This window comes from Lygodium microphyllum, chromosome 8 (genome assembly GCF_053477565.2).
Source record: "Lygodium microphyllum isolate KBCC chromosome 8, Lygodium_microphyllum_v1.1.10, whole genome shotgun sequence".
NCBI lineage: Eukaryota > Viridiplantae > Streptophyta > Polypodiopsida > Schizaeales > Lygodiaceae > Lygodium > Lygodium microphyllum.
The window spans coordinates 83,354,748-83,374,384 of NC_141142.1; the positions used below are offsets into that span (position 1 = coordinate 83,354,748).

General features: G+C 40.3%; 1 protein-coding gene across 1 annotated transcript in view; it reads left to right on the forward strand.

Annotated features, from left to right (window-relative positions):
• The first annotated feature begins 5,632 nt into the window (after positions 1-5,632).
• Positions 5,633-19,637, forward strand: part of LOC148032514 (methyl jasmonate esterase 1-like) — a 177,259-nt gene continuing 163,254 nt past the window's right edge. Inside the window, exon 1 of the mRNA XM_087683933.1 lies at positions 5,633-5,805. Coding sequence (XP_087540059.1) covers positions 5,633-5,805 — 173 coding nt within the window. The remainder of the gene's footprint in view (positions 5,806-19,637) is intronic.

Genomic DNA, 19,637 nt, shown 5'->3' on the forward strand with positions numbered 1-19,637 from the left:
CTTTGAGACATTAATTAGTTGCAACGATACAATACTTTGAGGAAAAAAAAGCAGAGCACATTTTTCCACAAAGAGTTTGAGAGAGAGTAAAAGAAAGACAGAGAAGGAGAGCTTGTCACCACCACCGCTGCTGCCGTTTGCGAAGAAGAGAAGAAAGTACATGAAGGAAAAATAGGGACCATCATGAAGAGGAGACGAAGAATCCATCCTCAAGCCTTTGAGGTGAGTACATGTCAACTATCCTAGTGTGTCATCCTAGATCCAAATCAATGTTATTTTAGGGGACCTGAGTTGAGACTATACCTTATTAATAAAGTAAGAAAAAAATACTACTAAAGGAAAACTTCGTTATTCATCAACTCATCTGATAAACAATTGAAAGTCATAACAAATTTGTAAAGGATATAAGAGGTTCTTCTTCATCATCTCGAACTATCCAACCATCATCATCATCACTGCAATTCTCCAAAAATGTATCTCTCGAAAGCAAATCGAATAGGCAACCACCACGATCTCATCACATAAAATTAACCCACAACACAAACACTAAACTCAACCATATGAATGACACCTCCAAAAAGAGATATATATCATTAAGAATCATCCAAAATACATTGTAAAGGCATCAATGAAGGTGATCCCTTTTAGAGGCTTGGTGGTTACGAAAACGATCCATGGAGAAGGACCCATCCACAAATGTCTTTGGAGGATTTTGAAAGAACTGAAGGCAGCACATCCTTTCTAGCAAAACAAGGTATCTGCTAGGTAGACATAGGGCATGAAAATATATGATATCCAACTATTGGGAATTAATGTTCACATTGACATTCATACAAAGCTTGGAAATGGCCTTTTGATCATTATGGGAATGACTATACATATATGCTAGATACGAAGCAAAATGAGCTATCAATCTCATTGAAGGATCTAGAGATTGTGAATATTGGTGAGAAAAATGGAGGTAATTCTGGTATGCTTGACTAGCAGTTGTCCAATCCCCTGGAATTAATGGCTAGTTAATCTGTGGTCCCGTAAGAGAATTAGTCGAGCTCCATCTTCTTCTTCTCGGAATCTGCTGATGAAATCCGTCGTACTCACTAACCAATTGAGGGGGTTGAGAAATAGAAGTGGTAGGAGATGAAAGTGGAATAAGTAAAAGAGGATGAAGAAATGGGTAGGAAAAATCATAAAAGGAGAAAAAAGCTACAAAAGGAGTGGCTAAAAATCTAAGTGAATCAGTTAGGAAAGTTGTCAATTGATAAGCAGGAAAAAGTAGAAGGCATATGGATAGATGGAGAAGGGCATGGTGGAGAAGGGGAAAAAACTCAATCTTCAATGAAAGAATTGTAGGTAAAGATTGGAATTTGAGGAAAACCGTGAGGTTGGAAAAGAAGAGATAAGATAGCTGCTGAGTTGGATTGATAAAGAGAAAGATAAGTATCATAGCAATGGGCCATTTGTTGATAGTACAATAGGCTAGGAATAGAGGGACCTAAAACAAATCGCCTATGGTAGGCATCAAAGAAGGATGAATCAAATGGAAGGTTTTTGGAAAGGTAAGCTAGGAGATCCACCCTCAGTTGGGTAGTGCTTTGCACATAAGTAGAAGTTGTACTCTGATGTTGATTCAGGACCATAGGATCAATCATTGAATGCCATGAAGTGTCAGGGCAAGTAGCCACTTTAGAATAATAACACTAGAACATGTCATCTATCCTCAACTCCAAATAATTGACATATAAAACAACTTGTAAGACCACATCCCCCACATACCAAGCCAAATCTACATCATCTGAAATCAACAGATCACCTCGTAGATACATGTAAGATAGCAATATGGTATCCGTCATCACAGAACCTTCAAAAACCATACGGACAACTTCTGTCAGCAAATCAGAAGACCAAGCCCCACTCCAACCATCCTCTGAAAGAGGAAGATCCATTGTTGAAAGCTTCATATAGAAGGCCAACTTCTGCAACTGATAGTGGACAAAGAAAGAATGGTCCAAAGGAACATACTCCTGAAAGTGCTCAAATGTAGACCATAACAAATCCATCTTGAACTACAATCTTTCCACTTTATCTTGAAACAATGAACATAATGTGGCCTGTCTTTGGAGAACGGCCAAGTCCTACTGAGATATAGAAGGAATCATAGGAACATTGGGGCTTGGAGGAATGGACCATGACTATGCTAGTTGGTCCTGTAACTGCTTAATCTAGGAAGCTTGTGATTCCAATGTATTATGAGTAGTCTACAAAGCTGATAGTTTTGTATCTAAAAGAGTCTGAAACTCTTGAGCTTCTTTGGAAATTTTTGCTTTCTCTTCCAAGACTCTAGTGAGCTCTCACTGAGCTTCTGTTAACTGAATCTTCAAAGAAGATATTTCTTCTCTCTAGGTCTCAATCATTTGGGTTTGCTACTCCATCTGCTTAAACAGATTGGCAAGAGTGTCTTTAGCAGAGGCTAACTCTGATGTTGCCTTATGCAACTGGTCTTTGGACTGCATCAATTCTTCATAGAAAGAAGCATACAACTGTTGAACACAAGCTGTCACCATTGAAAGTTCAATCGAACTCTAGATGTCATTACAAAGGAATGAAAAAGCATCTCCTGCACTAAACTGTTCAGTGAAGGGACTGATATTTCCAAAGAACCCTCTCCATGTGCCCTAAATAAATTGTTGCATGTGAGGTAGGCAGGGAGGTCACTACCAGAAGTAGTAGGAACTATGACTAAAGGAAGTACTGAGGGTGTTTTATCTGCCACACGCTTCAAGCGCTTCTGATGAATGACCAATGGAGGAGGAGAATCAAGATCCTCTATGTCAATACATTCGGAATCCTTTGAAGGTGGAGGGGGAGGTACTGGATTAGATGGAGGAGGTGGTAGCACACCCTTCTTACGGCCGGAATATGCCAAGAAAGCATATAAGTATGAACCATAAGTGACATTTGTGACATTCCCTCTGGTCACTTTGATAAAATCTTGGTCCATCTTCGTAAGCAGGTAAGTACTCCAATCAATGGAAACCCCTTTTAACACAATCCTGGAAGCTGTGAAGAGTTCCTTGGATAAATAATGAGATGGTGTTTTGGCAAGCATAAACCTGTCTTGGAGGAATTCGCAAACTAACTTCCAAAGAGGATCAATGATCATGGAAAAAGACACTCCTGAAGTGTTAATCACTTTTTTGACATCCAGAATCTCTTTGGTCTGCTTCTGATAACAGTTTGAGAATCTCATCATTGGAGAATAATTGTCTAGCCGTAACAAAGGTTGTCCTTTATAGGAAAGAGACAAAGCCTTCCCTAACCCTCGGGGTGTCAATACCATGGAAGCACCATGAACCAGGCCCGATTTCTTACTGTATGATGCAAGAAATTCATCACACAGAGGTTGATCGTCTAGAATCAATGGGAGCGAAGCAGCCACGAAAGTTGCAAGTTCTGCTTTTGCTATAGGCTCAAAAGCTAGTAGGGAAGAATAATCCCTACTGATCAACAGGACACACTGGATAGGAGGAGGAGCGTGAGGCGCCATTCAGATGGAACACACACACACCACAAACATAGACAATCACAAAGAATGCCTGCAAAACAACCAAATAGCTATAAAAAAGAAATCGATTAAAAGAAGTACACACACAGACGTAACTAGCCAATTGACCATCCCAAACAACCCCCACATCCTAGAAAAAATTCGGCATGACCTCTACACATATGCGATTGAAAACTTCATGCGATGCAACAAACAGGCATCCAAGACCCCGTATCAGGCAAAAAAAAAACTACAAACCGCACCCGTAATCATATCACACAAGCAAACCATAATACCTTAAAAACCCAATCAGGACCTAATCATAACTTTGACCAACAATTTCAACCTAAAGGATTTTACGTGCCCATCCCATGAAGCGTGTTTATTAAAAAGGAAAAAAAAAAGTGCAGTGAGGGGAAATGATTTTAATGAACGATTCATTTTAATAAATTATTAACAATGGGTGAAATTTTATTAGATTATAAACCTTAATAAGAAAATGACGGTTCATTCTTAAATTTTAATTACAATTTATTAGGGTGAAGTGGTGCTTTAACGAAACCCGAACTGCGATACCCAGACTGGGGTCTCTAAATGCGAATTCATCAATTAGAAATTAATGGTGATGTGGAGCACTTTTTTTCCAGTGTGTACTTTTTTTTAAATGAAGGGTGGTTCATTTTTATTAAAAATTAAGGTGCCTCTGAAGCGCACATAGCGCGTGCAAAGTGAACGGTTGGTTGATTTTAAGTTATTAGAAAATTGTGTGTAATTTAGCGCGAGCGCACGTGAAAAAGTGGGTGAATAAAGTTCATTTTAAAAATTAACCATGGTTAAGGGATGATCAAAATAAATAAAGCTAAAAAATAAATAAATACCTGTGGTAGGGGTGTGTATGCAATAGAGTGAAGGCGCACTTAGTAGTCCCTAAATGCAAGGAATCCAATCATAAAAGTAAAAACCACTGATTGGAAAAAATTAAGCACCTTAGTGTTTCTGTTTTATTATTATTATTATTATTATTTTTTTCTTTTTTCTTTCAAATTGTAATTTAGGGGTGTTTGTATTTTGTATATTGTTTGGTTGTTTTTTTCGTTCTTTTTCTTCCAAATGATTAAAACGGGAGATAAGACACATGAATATGTTGTGAAGTGTAAGGGTGAAATTTCAGCAATCCAACAAGTGTCAACAATGTGTTTGAATTTATCCATGATTTTCCAATTGATTTTTGGAATTTAAAATGAATTTTCATGAGGTGAAGTATTAAATTTAGGGTTTTGGCTTCAAATAAGACTTAAGCCATTTATGTAAGAATTTCTAATTAATAAATTATTGGCAAAAGGGGAAAGGGGATTTGTGAAATTTTTTGAAATTTTTGGAAATATTTTTAAATTTTTACTAATTTTTATTGAATTTTGCTCATTTTGCATGTATTTTTGAACGAATTTTGAAGTTTTAAATTTTTTACAATTTATTTTCTTGAATTTCCATTTTAGAAAATATTACAAATGATTTCAGTAATTTTAAAAAAAAATTGGATTTTTTTTGTAAATTTTTGGGTATTTTATGATTATTTTTATGTGTTTTTCGGGTTTTGAAATTAAAAGTCAGCACTCGAGCTGCGTGTGAACAGCTGATTGCAACACACCACTGCACGAACTAGTCGGAGGTGCGTCCTTGCGCGTGAACACCCGCTAGCCACACCCGTACACACACGCACACCGAGAGTGGCCGCACGACGTGGAAACAGGGGAGGGAGAGGGGAGGAGGGGCAAGAACTGGGGCTAAAACGAGGGGAAACTGTGGTTAATAGAGGGGAGGGAAGGAAGTGCTCTAAGTTAGGTTAGGTGATGTAAGTTAGGGAAGTGAATTAAGGTGATTAAGCTAATTAAGGTGAGGAAGTTGATTAAGTTAGGTTAAGTGAAGTAAGTTGATTAAATAAGGTTAAGTAATGAATTAGGAAACGGTTAGTTTGGTAGGGAACCAACCAGGAGGAGGAGGGCTGGTGGCGGCGTGAGGGCAGCAAGATGGGAGGAGAGGAGGGAAGGAAGTCGGCAGCGACGGCTGAAGCAGGCGGGATGGGGAAGCACGATGGTGGGTGGCAAAGGCGGCAAGATGGGAGGAGAGGAGGGAAGGAGGTCGGCGGCAGCGGCGATTGAAGCAGGACGGACGGCGAAGAGGGAAGGAGAAAGGGACGACGGGGCTGCGGGTTCGTGGAGAGGGAAGGAGAAAGGGAGCGTGGGGATGTGCGGACAATCGAATAGGTAAGTTTTCTTTAGTTTTCTTTTTCGGGTTTTTGGTTTTTTGTGTGTGTGTTTTTTTTTGTCGCCTTTGGCTTGTGCTTGTTTTTTCTTTTTTGTTATTTTTAAGAGATTAGGGTTTTTTGTCACTTTTTTTTAAAAAAAATTGTTAATCACGTGTTTTTGTTTTTGTGTAGTTTTGTGTTTTTTTTTGTGGGTGGTATGTTGTTTTTTTTTTTTAAATGTTAATCTCGTGCTTGTTTTTTGTGTAGTTTTGTGTGTTTTTTTTTTCTATGGGTGATATGTTGTGTTTTTTAAAATTATAAATGTTATGATTATGATGAGTAGTTTTTTAAATGTGTGTTTTTGTTTGTTGGTTTTTTTTTGTGTGTTAATTGTTTGGGTGTTGGTCATGGTTGGTTGGTTTGTTTGTGGGTGTTTTGGTTTATTTGTTGGTTTTTTTTTTAAATTTAAAAATTATTATGGTTGGTAAAAATGAACGCACCCCCATCCCGCACACATGCGCGGGGCAGGGGTAAAAAAATTTTGCATCGGTGGGATCAGACGGAGTAGGGACGATGGCACGCGAGTCATAGAGAACACGGGGGCATCTTGAGTTACGTAAAACCAAAAACATGTGTGTTCACGTGCGACATGAGAAATGCGGCCACAGGGCAAAAAGGAAGAAAAATTAATAAAACTCAAACCGCACGTGGGATCGAAAAATCATAAGAAGGAAAAAGGTGTCGAAAGACAAGGGAAAAATGATGGAAAAATGTGACACTAGTTCTGGCGCAAAATCAGGGTGTTCACATGGGTAAAACCCCAAAAACGGATCCAAAAATGGACTCCGAAATTAATGCGAGAAGAACCGTGCACCGGAATAGAGGACATTAAAAAGGAAAAATGTCCGAAAGAGAGGGATTCACATGATGGGTGCATCAAAACTCAGTTTGGGGGAAATTGGGAGGGGTTCATATGGGAAAACAAAAAAAACACTTAGAAAACACTTATAAAAATTAATAACTAAAAATTCGGTAGTCGAAAGAGGGGGGAGAAAAAATGAAAAAGTGGAAAAAAGACTGGTCGAACACAGGCGTCAAATTAAACTGGAATTCCGATGCCAATAGGACATGTTCACATGCAAAAATGTGAAAAATAGGTACGAAAAGGGCCCGAAAACCCACAAAAAGTAATAGCGGACCAACCGTGCATCAGAATGACAGGGAGTAAAAAGGAAAAATATCAAGGGGAATGGGTAGTGGCACATCAGATCAGAGTTCTGAAGCAATAAAGACGTGTTCACATGGAAAACCATTCAATTTACGGGAATTGCTTCAAAAATTAATAACTCAAGAACCAACTGTTGGAACAAGGGTTGGTTAAAATGAAAAATGGGAATTTCGAAGGGATGAATAGGGCTGTAAGGTTGGATGTGAGTCTCAATGAATATAGGGTGCGTTCGTATGAAAATATCCCAAAACAAAGGATAAAGGCAAACAATCAAGGAACATCTCCGAGGACAAGGTGAAATAGAACGAAGGATTGGGGAAAGGACCCCTCAGGGTAAAATGAAGTCATGGCATATATGCATGATCATAGCAGGATATATGCATGGGGGTATGCAACATAAACGTGCAGGGATGCGTTCCCACATTTAAAACCTTAATAGGAAGGGTAAACTGAACAACAAGGACCTAGTACCACACATCAGACCAACCACGAACGTCCCCACACTTAAGACATGACCGTCACTGAGAAACAGAAGGTGTATGGTTAGAAGAACTTGGCTCATATTGTCGAGGAATGTCGACTATCGAGGTTGCGTCTTGTATTGTTTTGACTACAGGAGGTAACAAGGTGTCTTCATAGCACACGTCCTTCATCCTTCATGGTAGGGACCACGCGACAACAACCAAGGAGGTAGCTGGTTGAAGGAATCGCAAGAAATTCGTCGATGATGAGGGATATTGCACTCAACTCATGATCACTCAAATGGAATGAAAGAGCAGTCCCTCGCCCCATTACTAATATCACTCAAAGAAATAATGATGGAAACCTAGAGCTCACACCCGGTTTAGGAATCGAAAAAGGAATGGTGCAGAGAAAGTATGCTAGGGTGTACAATTAATGGTGCATTAGTGCATCCAACGCGGCTGGCATGGGTGCAAGGAGAAAGGCTAGGGAGTCTTGTACAGAGTGACGTGTCATGTGTTGATGGCAGAGACCCATCCCATGGGTGCAAAGGGAAACAAGAACGTACTTGACTCCAATGGTCATAACATCCCTCAATCCTCACCTCTCAATAATTGATTGAAGAAACACTAGTCACACTCAGCTCACCCTCTGTCTCACACTCTATTGAAAGATACAAAGGGCAGCCCATTCCTGAAACCCATTGATATAATATTCATTGTCACTTGTGCAGAGGTTGTATGCCTTGTGCGCTTTTGATGGTCCAACTGTGCATCCCGCCCTATGCCGGCATACAGTGCAAGAAGAAAGGCCATGGAGCCTTATGGTGCAGTGCATAGGAACAGATTGTGCATTGTGCATTGAGAGGCCCATCCCGTGCATGCAACACTCTGTTCACATATCTCACCTCTAATTTGATTTGAAGGGAAAAACTAGTCACTCACCTCACCCTCTATCTCACTCTCTATTGAAAGATACAGAGGGCAGCCCATACTCACGTCCCCATCCTGTTAGGATGAAAGCTTGCATTACTCAGGGGTTTGGTGATGAAGATCATGTCGGCTATTGTCATCAGGATCTTGAAGATGAGGCGTACCCAGGGAGGCAGCCTACAAATCTCATACCTCAATGATTTGTAAGAAAGGTCGTCTGTTATGAAGGATAGACGGATTGATATTGCAGAGACAGCACACCAAGGGAGGTGGCTTCAAATTACTTGCTGAAAAGGTTCCTTGCTAGTGAGTTAGCTATCCTGAATTGCGGGTTGTTACCACCTTTTTCATAGTCAACTTCCCGCCCAAGGGTGTTTCCACCTTTTCTTGGAACGAGGCCTGTTATGACAAGGAATTTCCTCATTTTCTCCCATAACAGTTTTGCCTGTTTTTTTTTCTGTTAAGAAAGAGAATATACCATGTGTCAAGACCAACCTCGCCACCGTTGTTGGATCAGACAAGAAGATAACAAAGTTGGATTGAGATGTATCTGTGAGGGGCTAACAGAACGAGACCGCCTCATGAGGACAATCATAAGGGCTATTAGAAGTATGATGAGAAGGACATTGCGACGCCCAAAAGGGAGAGGGTAGGTCGACTGTGATTGTCAAAATCTCCGAGGAGGGAAGTTCTTCTTCAGACAATAGCCATTGATCAGGAAAGGATCATCAGAGGCATCAACGGTCTACACCTGAAAAAAGCCATTAGGATTGTCAGAAAGTACCTTTTATGGGCCCATCCACCGTTGTTGAAGCTTGCCAGGAAACTTGCCAAATCTAGAATCATAGGCTAGGACAAGATCACCTTCTTTGAACTGCTTATACTTGATGAAACTGTCATGATAGGACTTGCATCGCACTTGAGTGGTTTCCATACACTGTAGGGCCATTCGCCATATCTCATCCAAGCATTCCAAGTGCAGGAGGTGGCGTTGCACTGACTCATCATTTCCCAAGCATTCTTTAACTGCCACTCGCAAAGTGGGCAATTCCAACTCAACAAGGAAGACGGCTTTGTACCATACACTAGCTGAAAAGGGGTCTGTCCTGTAGCTACCTTATGGGAGGTTCTGTATGCCCAAAGGACCTCTGTCAGTTGATCCTCCTAGTTATGATGATGTGCGGCAATCGTTCTTGTTAGGATCGAGTAGAGGATGCAATTGGTGACTTCAACTTGTCCATTGGCTCTAGGGTAATAGGGAGTGGACTTACGATGGCAGATCTTATACAGCTCTAGTCAGCTCCTCCATGATTTTGTTAAGGAAATGAGTACCTCTGTCACTTACCAGCTCGAGGGGACTGCCAAAACAGGTGATAATATTTTTCTACATGAATAGGGCTATGATGTTACCATCATCCCGCTTCAGAGCTTTATCTTTACACAACTTTGTGACATAATCTGTACATACTAAGATGTATCTGTTCTGCTTCCGTCTGGTGGGTGGATCAATGGGACCCACAAAATCAATCCCCCACTTCTTGAACGGCTTTAGGTGAAGAATTAGTTATAGTGGCATAGCACTTGTTTTGGTGGATTTCCCCATTCGCTGACAAGCATTATATCTCTTGCAGTAGTCATATGCATCCTTATGGAGGGTCAGCCCACTAGTATCTTGCTAACAGAGCCTTCCTGGCTATCGCTTCTCCTGCGAAGTGTCCACCACATGGTTGCTCATGGCATGCTTTCAATACTATGCCAATTTCATCCCCTGCAACACATCTTCGCAGCACTTCATCTTTGCCTCTCTTGTACAGTGTACCACCTAGCAAGGTGTAGGGGGCTGATTCTAACAGAAGCTTCTTCTTCTCACGGCTTGAGATGCCAGGAGGATACTGTTGAGTTTCCAGGAGGTTGGCTTTGTCTACATACCAGGGAGTAACTGTTTCAACTAGAAACAAGGAAACATCAGGAAGGTTTGGATCATCTTGTTCCTCTTCTTCTATTTGAGGAATCCGTGATAGATGATCGGCTAGGACATGGGAATGACTAGGCTTAGTGACTACTTCAAAGTCAAATTCTTGGAAGAGGAGCAACCATCTTAGCAGTCCTCCTTTAACATCTGCTTTGTTCATCAGGAAAGATAGGGCTTCATGATCCACATAGAACTTGAAATGTGTTGGCAATAGATAGTGTCGAAACTTCTCAAGTGCAAACACCATTGCCAAGCACTCAAGCTCACTGTATAGTTCCATTCCCTATCAATGACCTTCCGGCTTGCATAATATATTGATTGATCTAATTTAGAGGGGCCCTTTTGACATAGAAAAGCACCTAGCCCTTCAACTGATGCATCTGTGTGCACATTGAACTCCTTCGTCCAGTCAAGAGGCTTCTAAGATAGGTGCTTTGATAAGGCACTGTTTTAGGGTATTAAAGGCTTCTTCACAGTCATCAATCCAAAGGAAATCAACATCTTTCCTTAGGAGCTTGTGCAGAGGGGCTGCCTTGGTTGCAAAATGTGCAATAAATCTTTTGTAGTAGCCCACATGGCCAAGAAATCCTCTCGATTGCTTGAGATTTTTTGGTGCTATTAAAGCGGCAATCTTCTCAATCTTCGCAAGGTCTATTGCAATCCCTTGTGCAGAGACAATATGGCCCAAAAGAACTCTTGAGGAGATGCCAAAGACACATTTGTTGGGGTTGAGAGAAATCCCATACTCTTGGCATCTGTCAAAACATTGCTCTAGGTGTCCCAAGTGCTCACGGATCAAACTGTAGACACAGAAGTCATCAAGATACACCTCAATGAAATCATGCAAATGATTCTGGAAAGTAGCCATCATTACTCGTTGGAAGGTGGTAGGAGCATTACAGAGCCCGAATGGCATCACTGTGTAGGCATCATTCCCCCATTCTATGGTGAAGGTCGTTTTGGATTGGTCCTCTTCTGCAATTTGGACTTGGTTATATCCGCTATCAAAGGGGTTTTTGTTGAAAGGTCGAATCCACTGGGGATGAGAAGTAGAAGGAAGTAGAGATAGGAGGTGGAAGAGAAGATACAGAATACCCAAGTGGTAAACACTACAAAGATAAATTACAATGAATTGAATCAATATGTATTGAAAGAACCTGGAATCTTCGCACTACTCAGAAGAAATCTCCAGGCATTAGATCTCCTGGAGCTTCTTTATAGAACAAAACGTGCATAAAAAATTTAGTTCATTCTCTACTGCTCGGAACCCAAATTTGATGGTTCCGTTGGCTCCAAAAGGGGGTTAAAACCGCAGGACACTTGCTCACGGATCTCCCAGATCACTCCTTCTTATTCTTTCAGTTCAATCTCCTATTTACAGCGATCGCGACACGCCGATTTCGTCAATCTGTCCTTCTTGTGAAAATCCCCTAGTTGGCTGAAAAAGCAACTAGATTTTTGCATGCTATCCTAATCTAGAAGCTTTTTCTAACCTTTTCAAAAAATTTTACAATACATAATATAAAAAATAGACAAAAATGATTCAAAAATCTAGTATTTTTGGATAATCCATGCAACTCACACTAGTACTAATGGCTCAGATCACATTGACTCTCTAGATCAATAAAGAAGTCGGATGATAATGTATTCCATAGTTTTTCACACTGTGTCCTCATAACATCACGACATCCATCCCCTCCTGCACATCCTTTGGTATGTGCCAAAATCCTAGTTGTCATCGGATTCTGAGTCTTCCTCATCCTCTGCAACCATATCCTAGTTGTCACCGGATTCTGAGTCCTCCTCATCGTCTGCAACCATATCCTTTGCTTCTTCATCTTCCATATCTTCCTGGCTAGCCCCTGTATCATGGCCACTATTTTCTTCCAATTTTGGCAACTCATAGGTAGTAGATTCCCGCCTCTTGAATACTTTGATTCTTTTCCCTGCTATTGGAAGTTTGATGGCTATCCCATCTAGCTCATTTAATGCATAAGTAGCATTCTCAAACACCTGTCTTACCACATAGGGTCCAAACCATCTTTTGGAAACTTTACACGTGGCACTATGCTGGTTATCTAAACTGCTATCATAAACCAATATCCAATCCCCATCTTATATGGTTATTGGTCTCAGTCTATGTCTTTTGTCAAATCGTTTCTTGTTATGTATCCTTGCTACTCTTAACTTTGCAGTTGTTGCCTCTATGTCTTTTGACTTTCTTTCCAACTGTCTAATGCTTAAGGCCAACAACTCCTCTCGATTCAACTCCCCCTCCCAAGGTAACACACTCCATGTGACTATCATCTCTTTTATTGGCATGATAGGTTTTTGACCATACATCAATTCTGCAGGCATATATCCTATAACAGCGCTATGAGTTGTTCTGTTATCCCACAAAGTATAAGGGAGCAATCATGGCCACTCTTTTATCTTCTCTCCACATGCTTTTGCCAATGCCTTCACAATATGTGGGTGACCTCTTTCACTTTTTCCATTTCCTTCAGGGTTATAGGCTGAAGTTAAAGCAAGCTTTATCCCCAACCGTGCAAAGAAATCATGAGCTTCATCTTCATCCCTCATTTTCCAAAGACCTATAGGCATTGTGATCAAATCCACCACCCACTTAAAATGAAGAGACAATGGATATGCGGGTTGCAATCAATCTTGATGTCTCACAGTTGAATACATTTGACATGTACATGTTTCCACAAAGTGAGCAACATCCTTATACATACCTTGCCACCAATATCTTTCTTTGATCTTTGTAAAAGTACCCCAAACACCTCTATGACCAGCCCACAAGCTTTCATGAAATTCTTGCATTACTTTTACTTGTGAAGCTCTGTCACCCAAAACTCGCAATGGCTTACCCTGATTCTTTTTAGCATGTTTCCATAAGTATCCATCTCTTAAGAAAAATCCATAGGCTTTCCTCTTGATCTTCTTAAACTCCTCATATGACCATTCATCTCTCTTTGTTAATGTACTGAGATATTGACTAATTCTCAGCCACTCCTACATATTTGTCTTCCAAAAACACTTCTACACAAGATGCAAAACATCTAAAGTGTCTTCTCTTTGTTGTCCAAGCTTCTGCTAATGTTGTAGCAACACTTGCATTGCTAAATTCACTCTTGCAACATCATTTTCAGCCATAAGAAAGTCATCTTCTTCGTCCTCATCCATCATCACATCTTCATTCTCATAGCGTGCTCGAGATAACATGTCTACCACTAGGTTATCTCTTCCTGCAATATGCTGAAATTCAGGGTTCAAAGATTTGATGTATGCAATCCACCGGAGCATAGCAATGTCCGAGGTAGCACAACTAGTAATCATACACAATACCGGCAAACAATTAGTCTCAATGACTACATAAGCACCCATAAAATACTCCTTATCACATTTAAGGGTTGTCACAATTCCCCATAATTCTCTTTTTACCTGTGGATATCTTCTCTGTCGTTCAGTCAATACTTTTGCACCAAAGAGAATTGCATATCTTTTCCCTTCCTCATCATCTTGCTTGATTGCCCATCCAATCCCGATATTGGACTTGTATCAATAGTAATAATGATAGGTTTTCCATGTGAATAGTCAGCCTTTCTCAATGTAGGAGCAGATTTTAAGAGTTGCTTCAATTTCTTCACTGCTTTCTGATGCTTCCTTTCCCATTGAAATTTCTGACCTTTCCTTAGAAGCTGATAAAGAACATCGGCTACATGTGCAAAGTGAGGAATCCATATCAAATAGAACACACATGTACCCAAGAATCTATGCACCTCTGATACATTTGTGCATATATCTCACATTCTATCAATCCCATCTATTTTTGCTGGTGATGGCCTTCGCCCATAAGCCCACACATATGCCCAACAATCAAAACCTTTTGAACTCCAAAGACAAACTTTTGTCCAGAAAGAGTTAAATGTACCTCTTCTAGACGTGTCAAAATCCTCTCACAATCCACAATATGGTCTGCAACAAATTGTCTGGATCCATGAGCATCCATCTCTTCATTCTTTTCATCCACTGCACACCCTTTGGTTGGAACATCATCCAAGAAGGGCATAGTCAATTGTGGTATAAAATCCCTGAGTACCCTATTCATAGCATTTGTCATGTGTGCCATTGAGTTTGTTGCACCCTGTGGGAGAGTACACATCCATACTAACCCCAAAGGAGTGTTCATGGTTGTGATATCCTTGCTTTCAATTGCAAGCTGAAACTGATCATAACCCGAGTAAAGATCACCCAAAGAATAGATCGCTCTATTTGCAAAAGCCTCTACAAATTCATCAACCACAGGACCTGCACCCACATTTCTTATGGTCACTTTATTGACCGATTGCATGTCTTGAATAAAGCTCAAAGCCCCATTCTTTTTTGGCACAGTAAACCAACGATTTGAGTACGGGGCTGAAGAAGGCTCCAAGATCTTCATGCGAATCTTTTCATTTAGCCAATCCATCAGCTTTGGCAAGTAAGCTTTAGGCAAGTAAGCAAATCCATCAGCTTTGGCAAGTAAGCTTTAGGCACTGGAATAGGCCTCAAGTTCCATGATACATGTGGCATATTAAATATGACCATAGGAGAGACAACATTTGGATCCACACAACCTATTTCAATTGGCTGAAATGCAAAGGCCTTCCCATGTCTAGCCAACATCCGCATAAAACAATCTCTCTTAGTAGGCAAAATAAACCCTTTTGCTCCAACTTTAAGTTCTTGTAATGTTTCAAATGTAAACCGATGACCTACATCTTTAGGATCCCATAAGCTTGGCTGCCTTGACACTTTTTCATAAATACCCTCACTCTTTGGTGGAAGTGGCAAAGCAATTCGTTTCACCGTTCTATCAATTGTCTTATACTTTGTCTCCACAAGTGCTTCAGCCCATTGTAATCCTTCCTGCTAAGCAAACAATGCTATAACATCATACATATCCAAAGAACATACTGATAACACTCTGTTTTCAGCCTCATTTTCTCCATGTATAGTTGCTGAAATTTCAGCCATAGTGTCAGTAATATTCAGCCCATAAAAGATGCCTAAAATGCCATCATTTTCAGCTAACAGCCCCAATGCTCTGAGTTTCTTAATAGCCCATTTCATAGGTATGCGTTCAGTCCTACACATAGCTTCCATAGGCTTAAACCAACATGATTTGTTTGATGTAAACTGAGAATTACCAATAGTAAATACATGCTTCATTTCATCAAGAGGCGAGTACACCCTCTGAACAGCACTACTGTAGCCCTGCATTACAACAGTTCTTAATGAAAATCCAGGTCTTTGAATTCCCTTGCATTTGGAACCAAAGGAGACTCTTGAAGCGTATCCCAATTTCTAGGATGATTAACACAAACAGTAAGAAATTGGACTGCTTTTATCCCATCCTTACTTCTGACTCTTGCATAAGCAGAACCATCATCAAGCACCTTTGTCTCCATATGCACACCTGTAATATAGGGCTTTCCCAAAATCATTTCATATGAGGAATTATCTTGCACAAATAAGTGTTGCTCTTCCTGTACATCACCAATCGTCACTTTTACATTAAGACAATTAGGATAAAGCTCTCCTGAAGAATTATTTGCAGCCCTCATTCGCCAACCATGATCGGTGTCTACAGGCCATGCACCATTTTCATACAATCCCCACTCAATGAAATTTATCTCAGACCCATGGTCAACTAAAGAAACACAAGGAGTTTCATGTTCCCCTATTTTCACTACCGTTTCAGTGGTAGCTCTAGCCCAATGATTTCTTGTGTAGTGACTTCGAGGAATAAATCCTAGAGTCTCTTCTCCATATTGTTGCATTTGCCTTACTCCACCATGCATATTGCTACAAGACAATGCATTTTCAGCCACTTTCTTCTCTTTTCCACATGTTGTCCACTGATTATTAGCATCCTGCATAAATAATCCAGTACTTACTTCATTCTCATATTCAGTCCGAGTACCCAACAAACTAGTTTCCTCTTCAAATTGTAGCAATGCATTAGTGGTATCACCAAGAAATTGACTCTTCCTTTTAATTATGTCAATGATCTCATCATGAAATTCTCACTTGGCAATGCCAAGCACTAGTGGTATCACCAAGAAATTGACGCTTCCTTTTAATTATGTCAATGATCTCATCATGAAATTCTCGCTTGGCAATGCCAAGCACCTCTCCCAAGGTAATTTCCACCTGACTGTTTAAGATCCGTTCTTCAAGAACCTTCTTAAGATCTATGGTTGTCTTAATGTCAGATTGCAAATTATATCCTGGCTACTTGCCCTACTTTTTGCCCTCTTGTTTGTTATCCTGTTTTTGCTTCTCATTGACCTCTTCCATAACATGCTCGGGAGGTGGCTGATTTGCAGCTTTAGGTTGATCCATACTTCTTCTTGTCATTCTTTTAGATGTGCCTGCAATATCTTCATCTCTTTTTCATTTTTCTTCCACAAGTACATCCGTGTTTTGTACCTTCGCTAAATATGCATACACTGAATATGCATCTACCGGTGATTCCCAACCAATTATGCCACGAATGTCTTGCCCTGCATGAGACATTTCACTATGAGTGACCTTTCTCTTTTCAGCTGCATGTAAATCATGTGTCCATATTTCAGCCTTTGGACCAACCATCACTTGGCCATGCATTCTATCCAACTATAGACCAAAAGTAGAAGCATGTATCGCCGCATAAGCATTTCGGACAGCCAAGTCTTCCAACAACTTCTGCATACCTCCCTTTCCAAAATTCAAAGCAAGAGGCAATCCCATTTCTTGTGCATGGATCTTGCCATCTTTATAAAAGATAAGTTGTCATGCCAAGGCCTCTTGATAGGCAGCAGAATCCTTTCTCTCGTGCTGCAAATTGTCACACCACATATAACTTTTTCCAAGTTTAGGGGCTGCTACCCGTCCCCTTTCCTCTTGTCCTTTTTCATCCAATTTTGCAACCTTCAATTGAAGATCCCACATCTCTTTGACCAATTCATCCAAGACATCTTCCCTAATAGAGGGAACAATAATAGGTACAGCCATAGGGTTAGCCATAGAAGCGGATGCCTTATAGGATACTTCAACTGTTTTGCCCGTAATAGTGGGAAAGCTAGAGACATGCAATCTTTCTCTTCTTCTATGCTTCTTCACAAGTGCAGTAACAGCTTCCTTGACATGTCTCCACTCTGTTTTCAAACATGTCTCTGTAGTCTGATCCTCTAGCAAATCATCAAGCTTCTCTTGAAGCTCAGGATTAGCTACCTATAGAAACAATTCAATTTTCTGACTTGCAATAGCTTGTTGTTCTGCAAGATACAATTGCTCAAATCGACTTTCAAATTCTCTTAACAATTCCGTAGCCACAAGACCCTTATTGGGTTGTAAAACCCACTCTTGAAAAGTCTTGCACGTAATCAAACTAGTATCCTCAATGTAAAATTCTTCCCTGAGTGTCTTCTTGAAGGCTACCCAGTCTACATCCTGCAAGTATAATTCAGTAATCCGTACCTTCAGTTCATGAATAGTAACACATACAAAATACCGGCTCCATGCAGATTGAGTCACTCCAAAGAATTCAATCTTGTGAGCATAGGTATGTACATATGTAGATACATTCCTGCCATTGAATAACTTCACCTCAGGCTCAACTACTTGCAAAGCATTCATCACAACACTTTCTGTTTGAGCTGAAGCTTGCGTCACCTGTTGTTGTTGTTGTACTTGCATAAGCATATTCATATTTTGCACCAACTATTGCAAAACATCACTGGAGAATGTATTTGAAGATTCTCCGATCTTTTCTTTCCTTCTTTTGTGATGACCTTTCACGTCGAGTTCACCAATGTCGGAGGGGTTTTTGTCGAAAGATCAAATCCGTCGGGGATCAGAAGTAGAAGGAATTAGAGATAGAAGGTGGACGAGAAGATAGAGAATATCCAAGTGGTAAACACTACAAAGATAAATTACAATGAATTGAATCAATATGTATTAAAAGAACTTGGAATCTTCGCACTACTCAAAAGCAATCTCCAAGTATTAGATCTCTTGGAGCTTCTTTGTAGAACAAAACGTACATAAAAATTACAGCTCCTTCTCTACTGCTCGAAACCCAAATCTGATGGCTCCGTTGACTGGGAAAGAGGGGTAAAACCCGAGGACACCTGATCACGGATCTCCCAGATCACTCCTTCTTCTTTCAGTTCAATCTACAGTTTTTAGCTTGTTTACAGCGATCGCGACGCGCACGATTTTGTCAATCTTTCCTTCTTGTGAAAGTCTCCCAATTGGCTGAAAAAGCAGCTAGCTTTTTGCATGCTATCCTTATCTAGAAGCTTTTTCTAGCTTTTTTGGATTTTTGAACAATAAATAATATAAAAAATAGACTAAAATTATCCAAAAATCTAGTATTTTTGGATAATCCATGCAACTCACACTAGTACTAATGGCTCAGATCACATTGACTCTCTGAATCAATAAAGAAGTTGGATGATGATGCATTCCATACTTTTTCACACTGTGTCCTCATAACATCATGACACCGCTGAATCTATCCAAGAGGGAATATAGCTCATGGTCTGTGCCACTGTGTCCAAAAAATGGTCTGTAAAAGGAATAGGGAAATGATCCTTCTTTGTCTTCGAATTGAGCTTTCGAAAGTCTACACATATTCGAAGTTTCCATTTCTTCTTGGGTACTACTACAATGGACGATACCCATTCACTATTAGCCACAGGATGAATGAACTCTGCTTCAAGAAGTTTCAATAATTAAGCCTTCACCAAAGCAAAATAATTAGGATTCATACGTCTTTGTCTTTGCCTTACAGGTTCGGCATCAGGCTCTAGGTCAATGTGATGTTGACATACTGTGGGATCAATCCCCTTTAGATCTTTATGTGACCAAGCAAACATGCCTAGGTTCTCCTTTAATAAGTCTCGCAGGACCACTAATTCTTCTTCTGGAAGATTGAGACCCACTTTCAGGTGACGTTCAACACCATCAGTATCCAAGAATGTTACTTGTCTTTCACCTTCCACTTCGCGGATGAATGTCCCATGGATTGCTTTTAGAAAGAGGTCTGACTCTTTCAAGAGAGTAGTGTCCTCGTCTGATGTTCCACTAGAAGTAGTGTCCTCCTTCTGAACAGATGACTCATTTGTTTGTTGAGGTTAATAGAAGAGTATCAGAGCTTGGTTTGCTTTTGTGTGAGGGGTGATTTCTTCTGGACTTAGGGATTCATCTTCAGAGGATGCGTC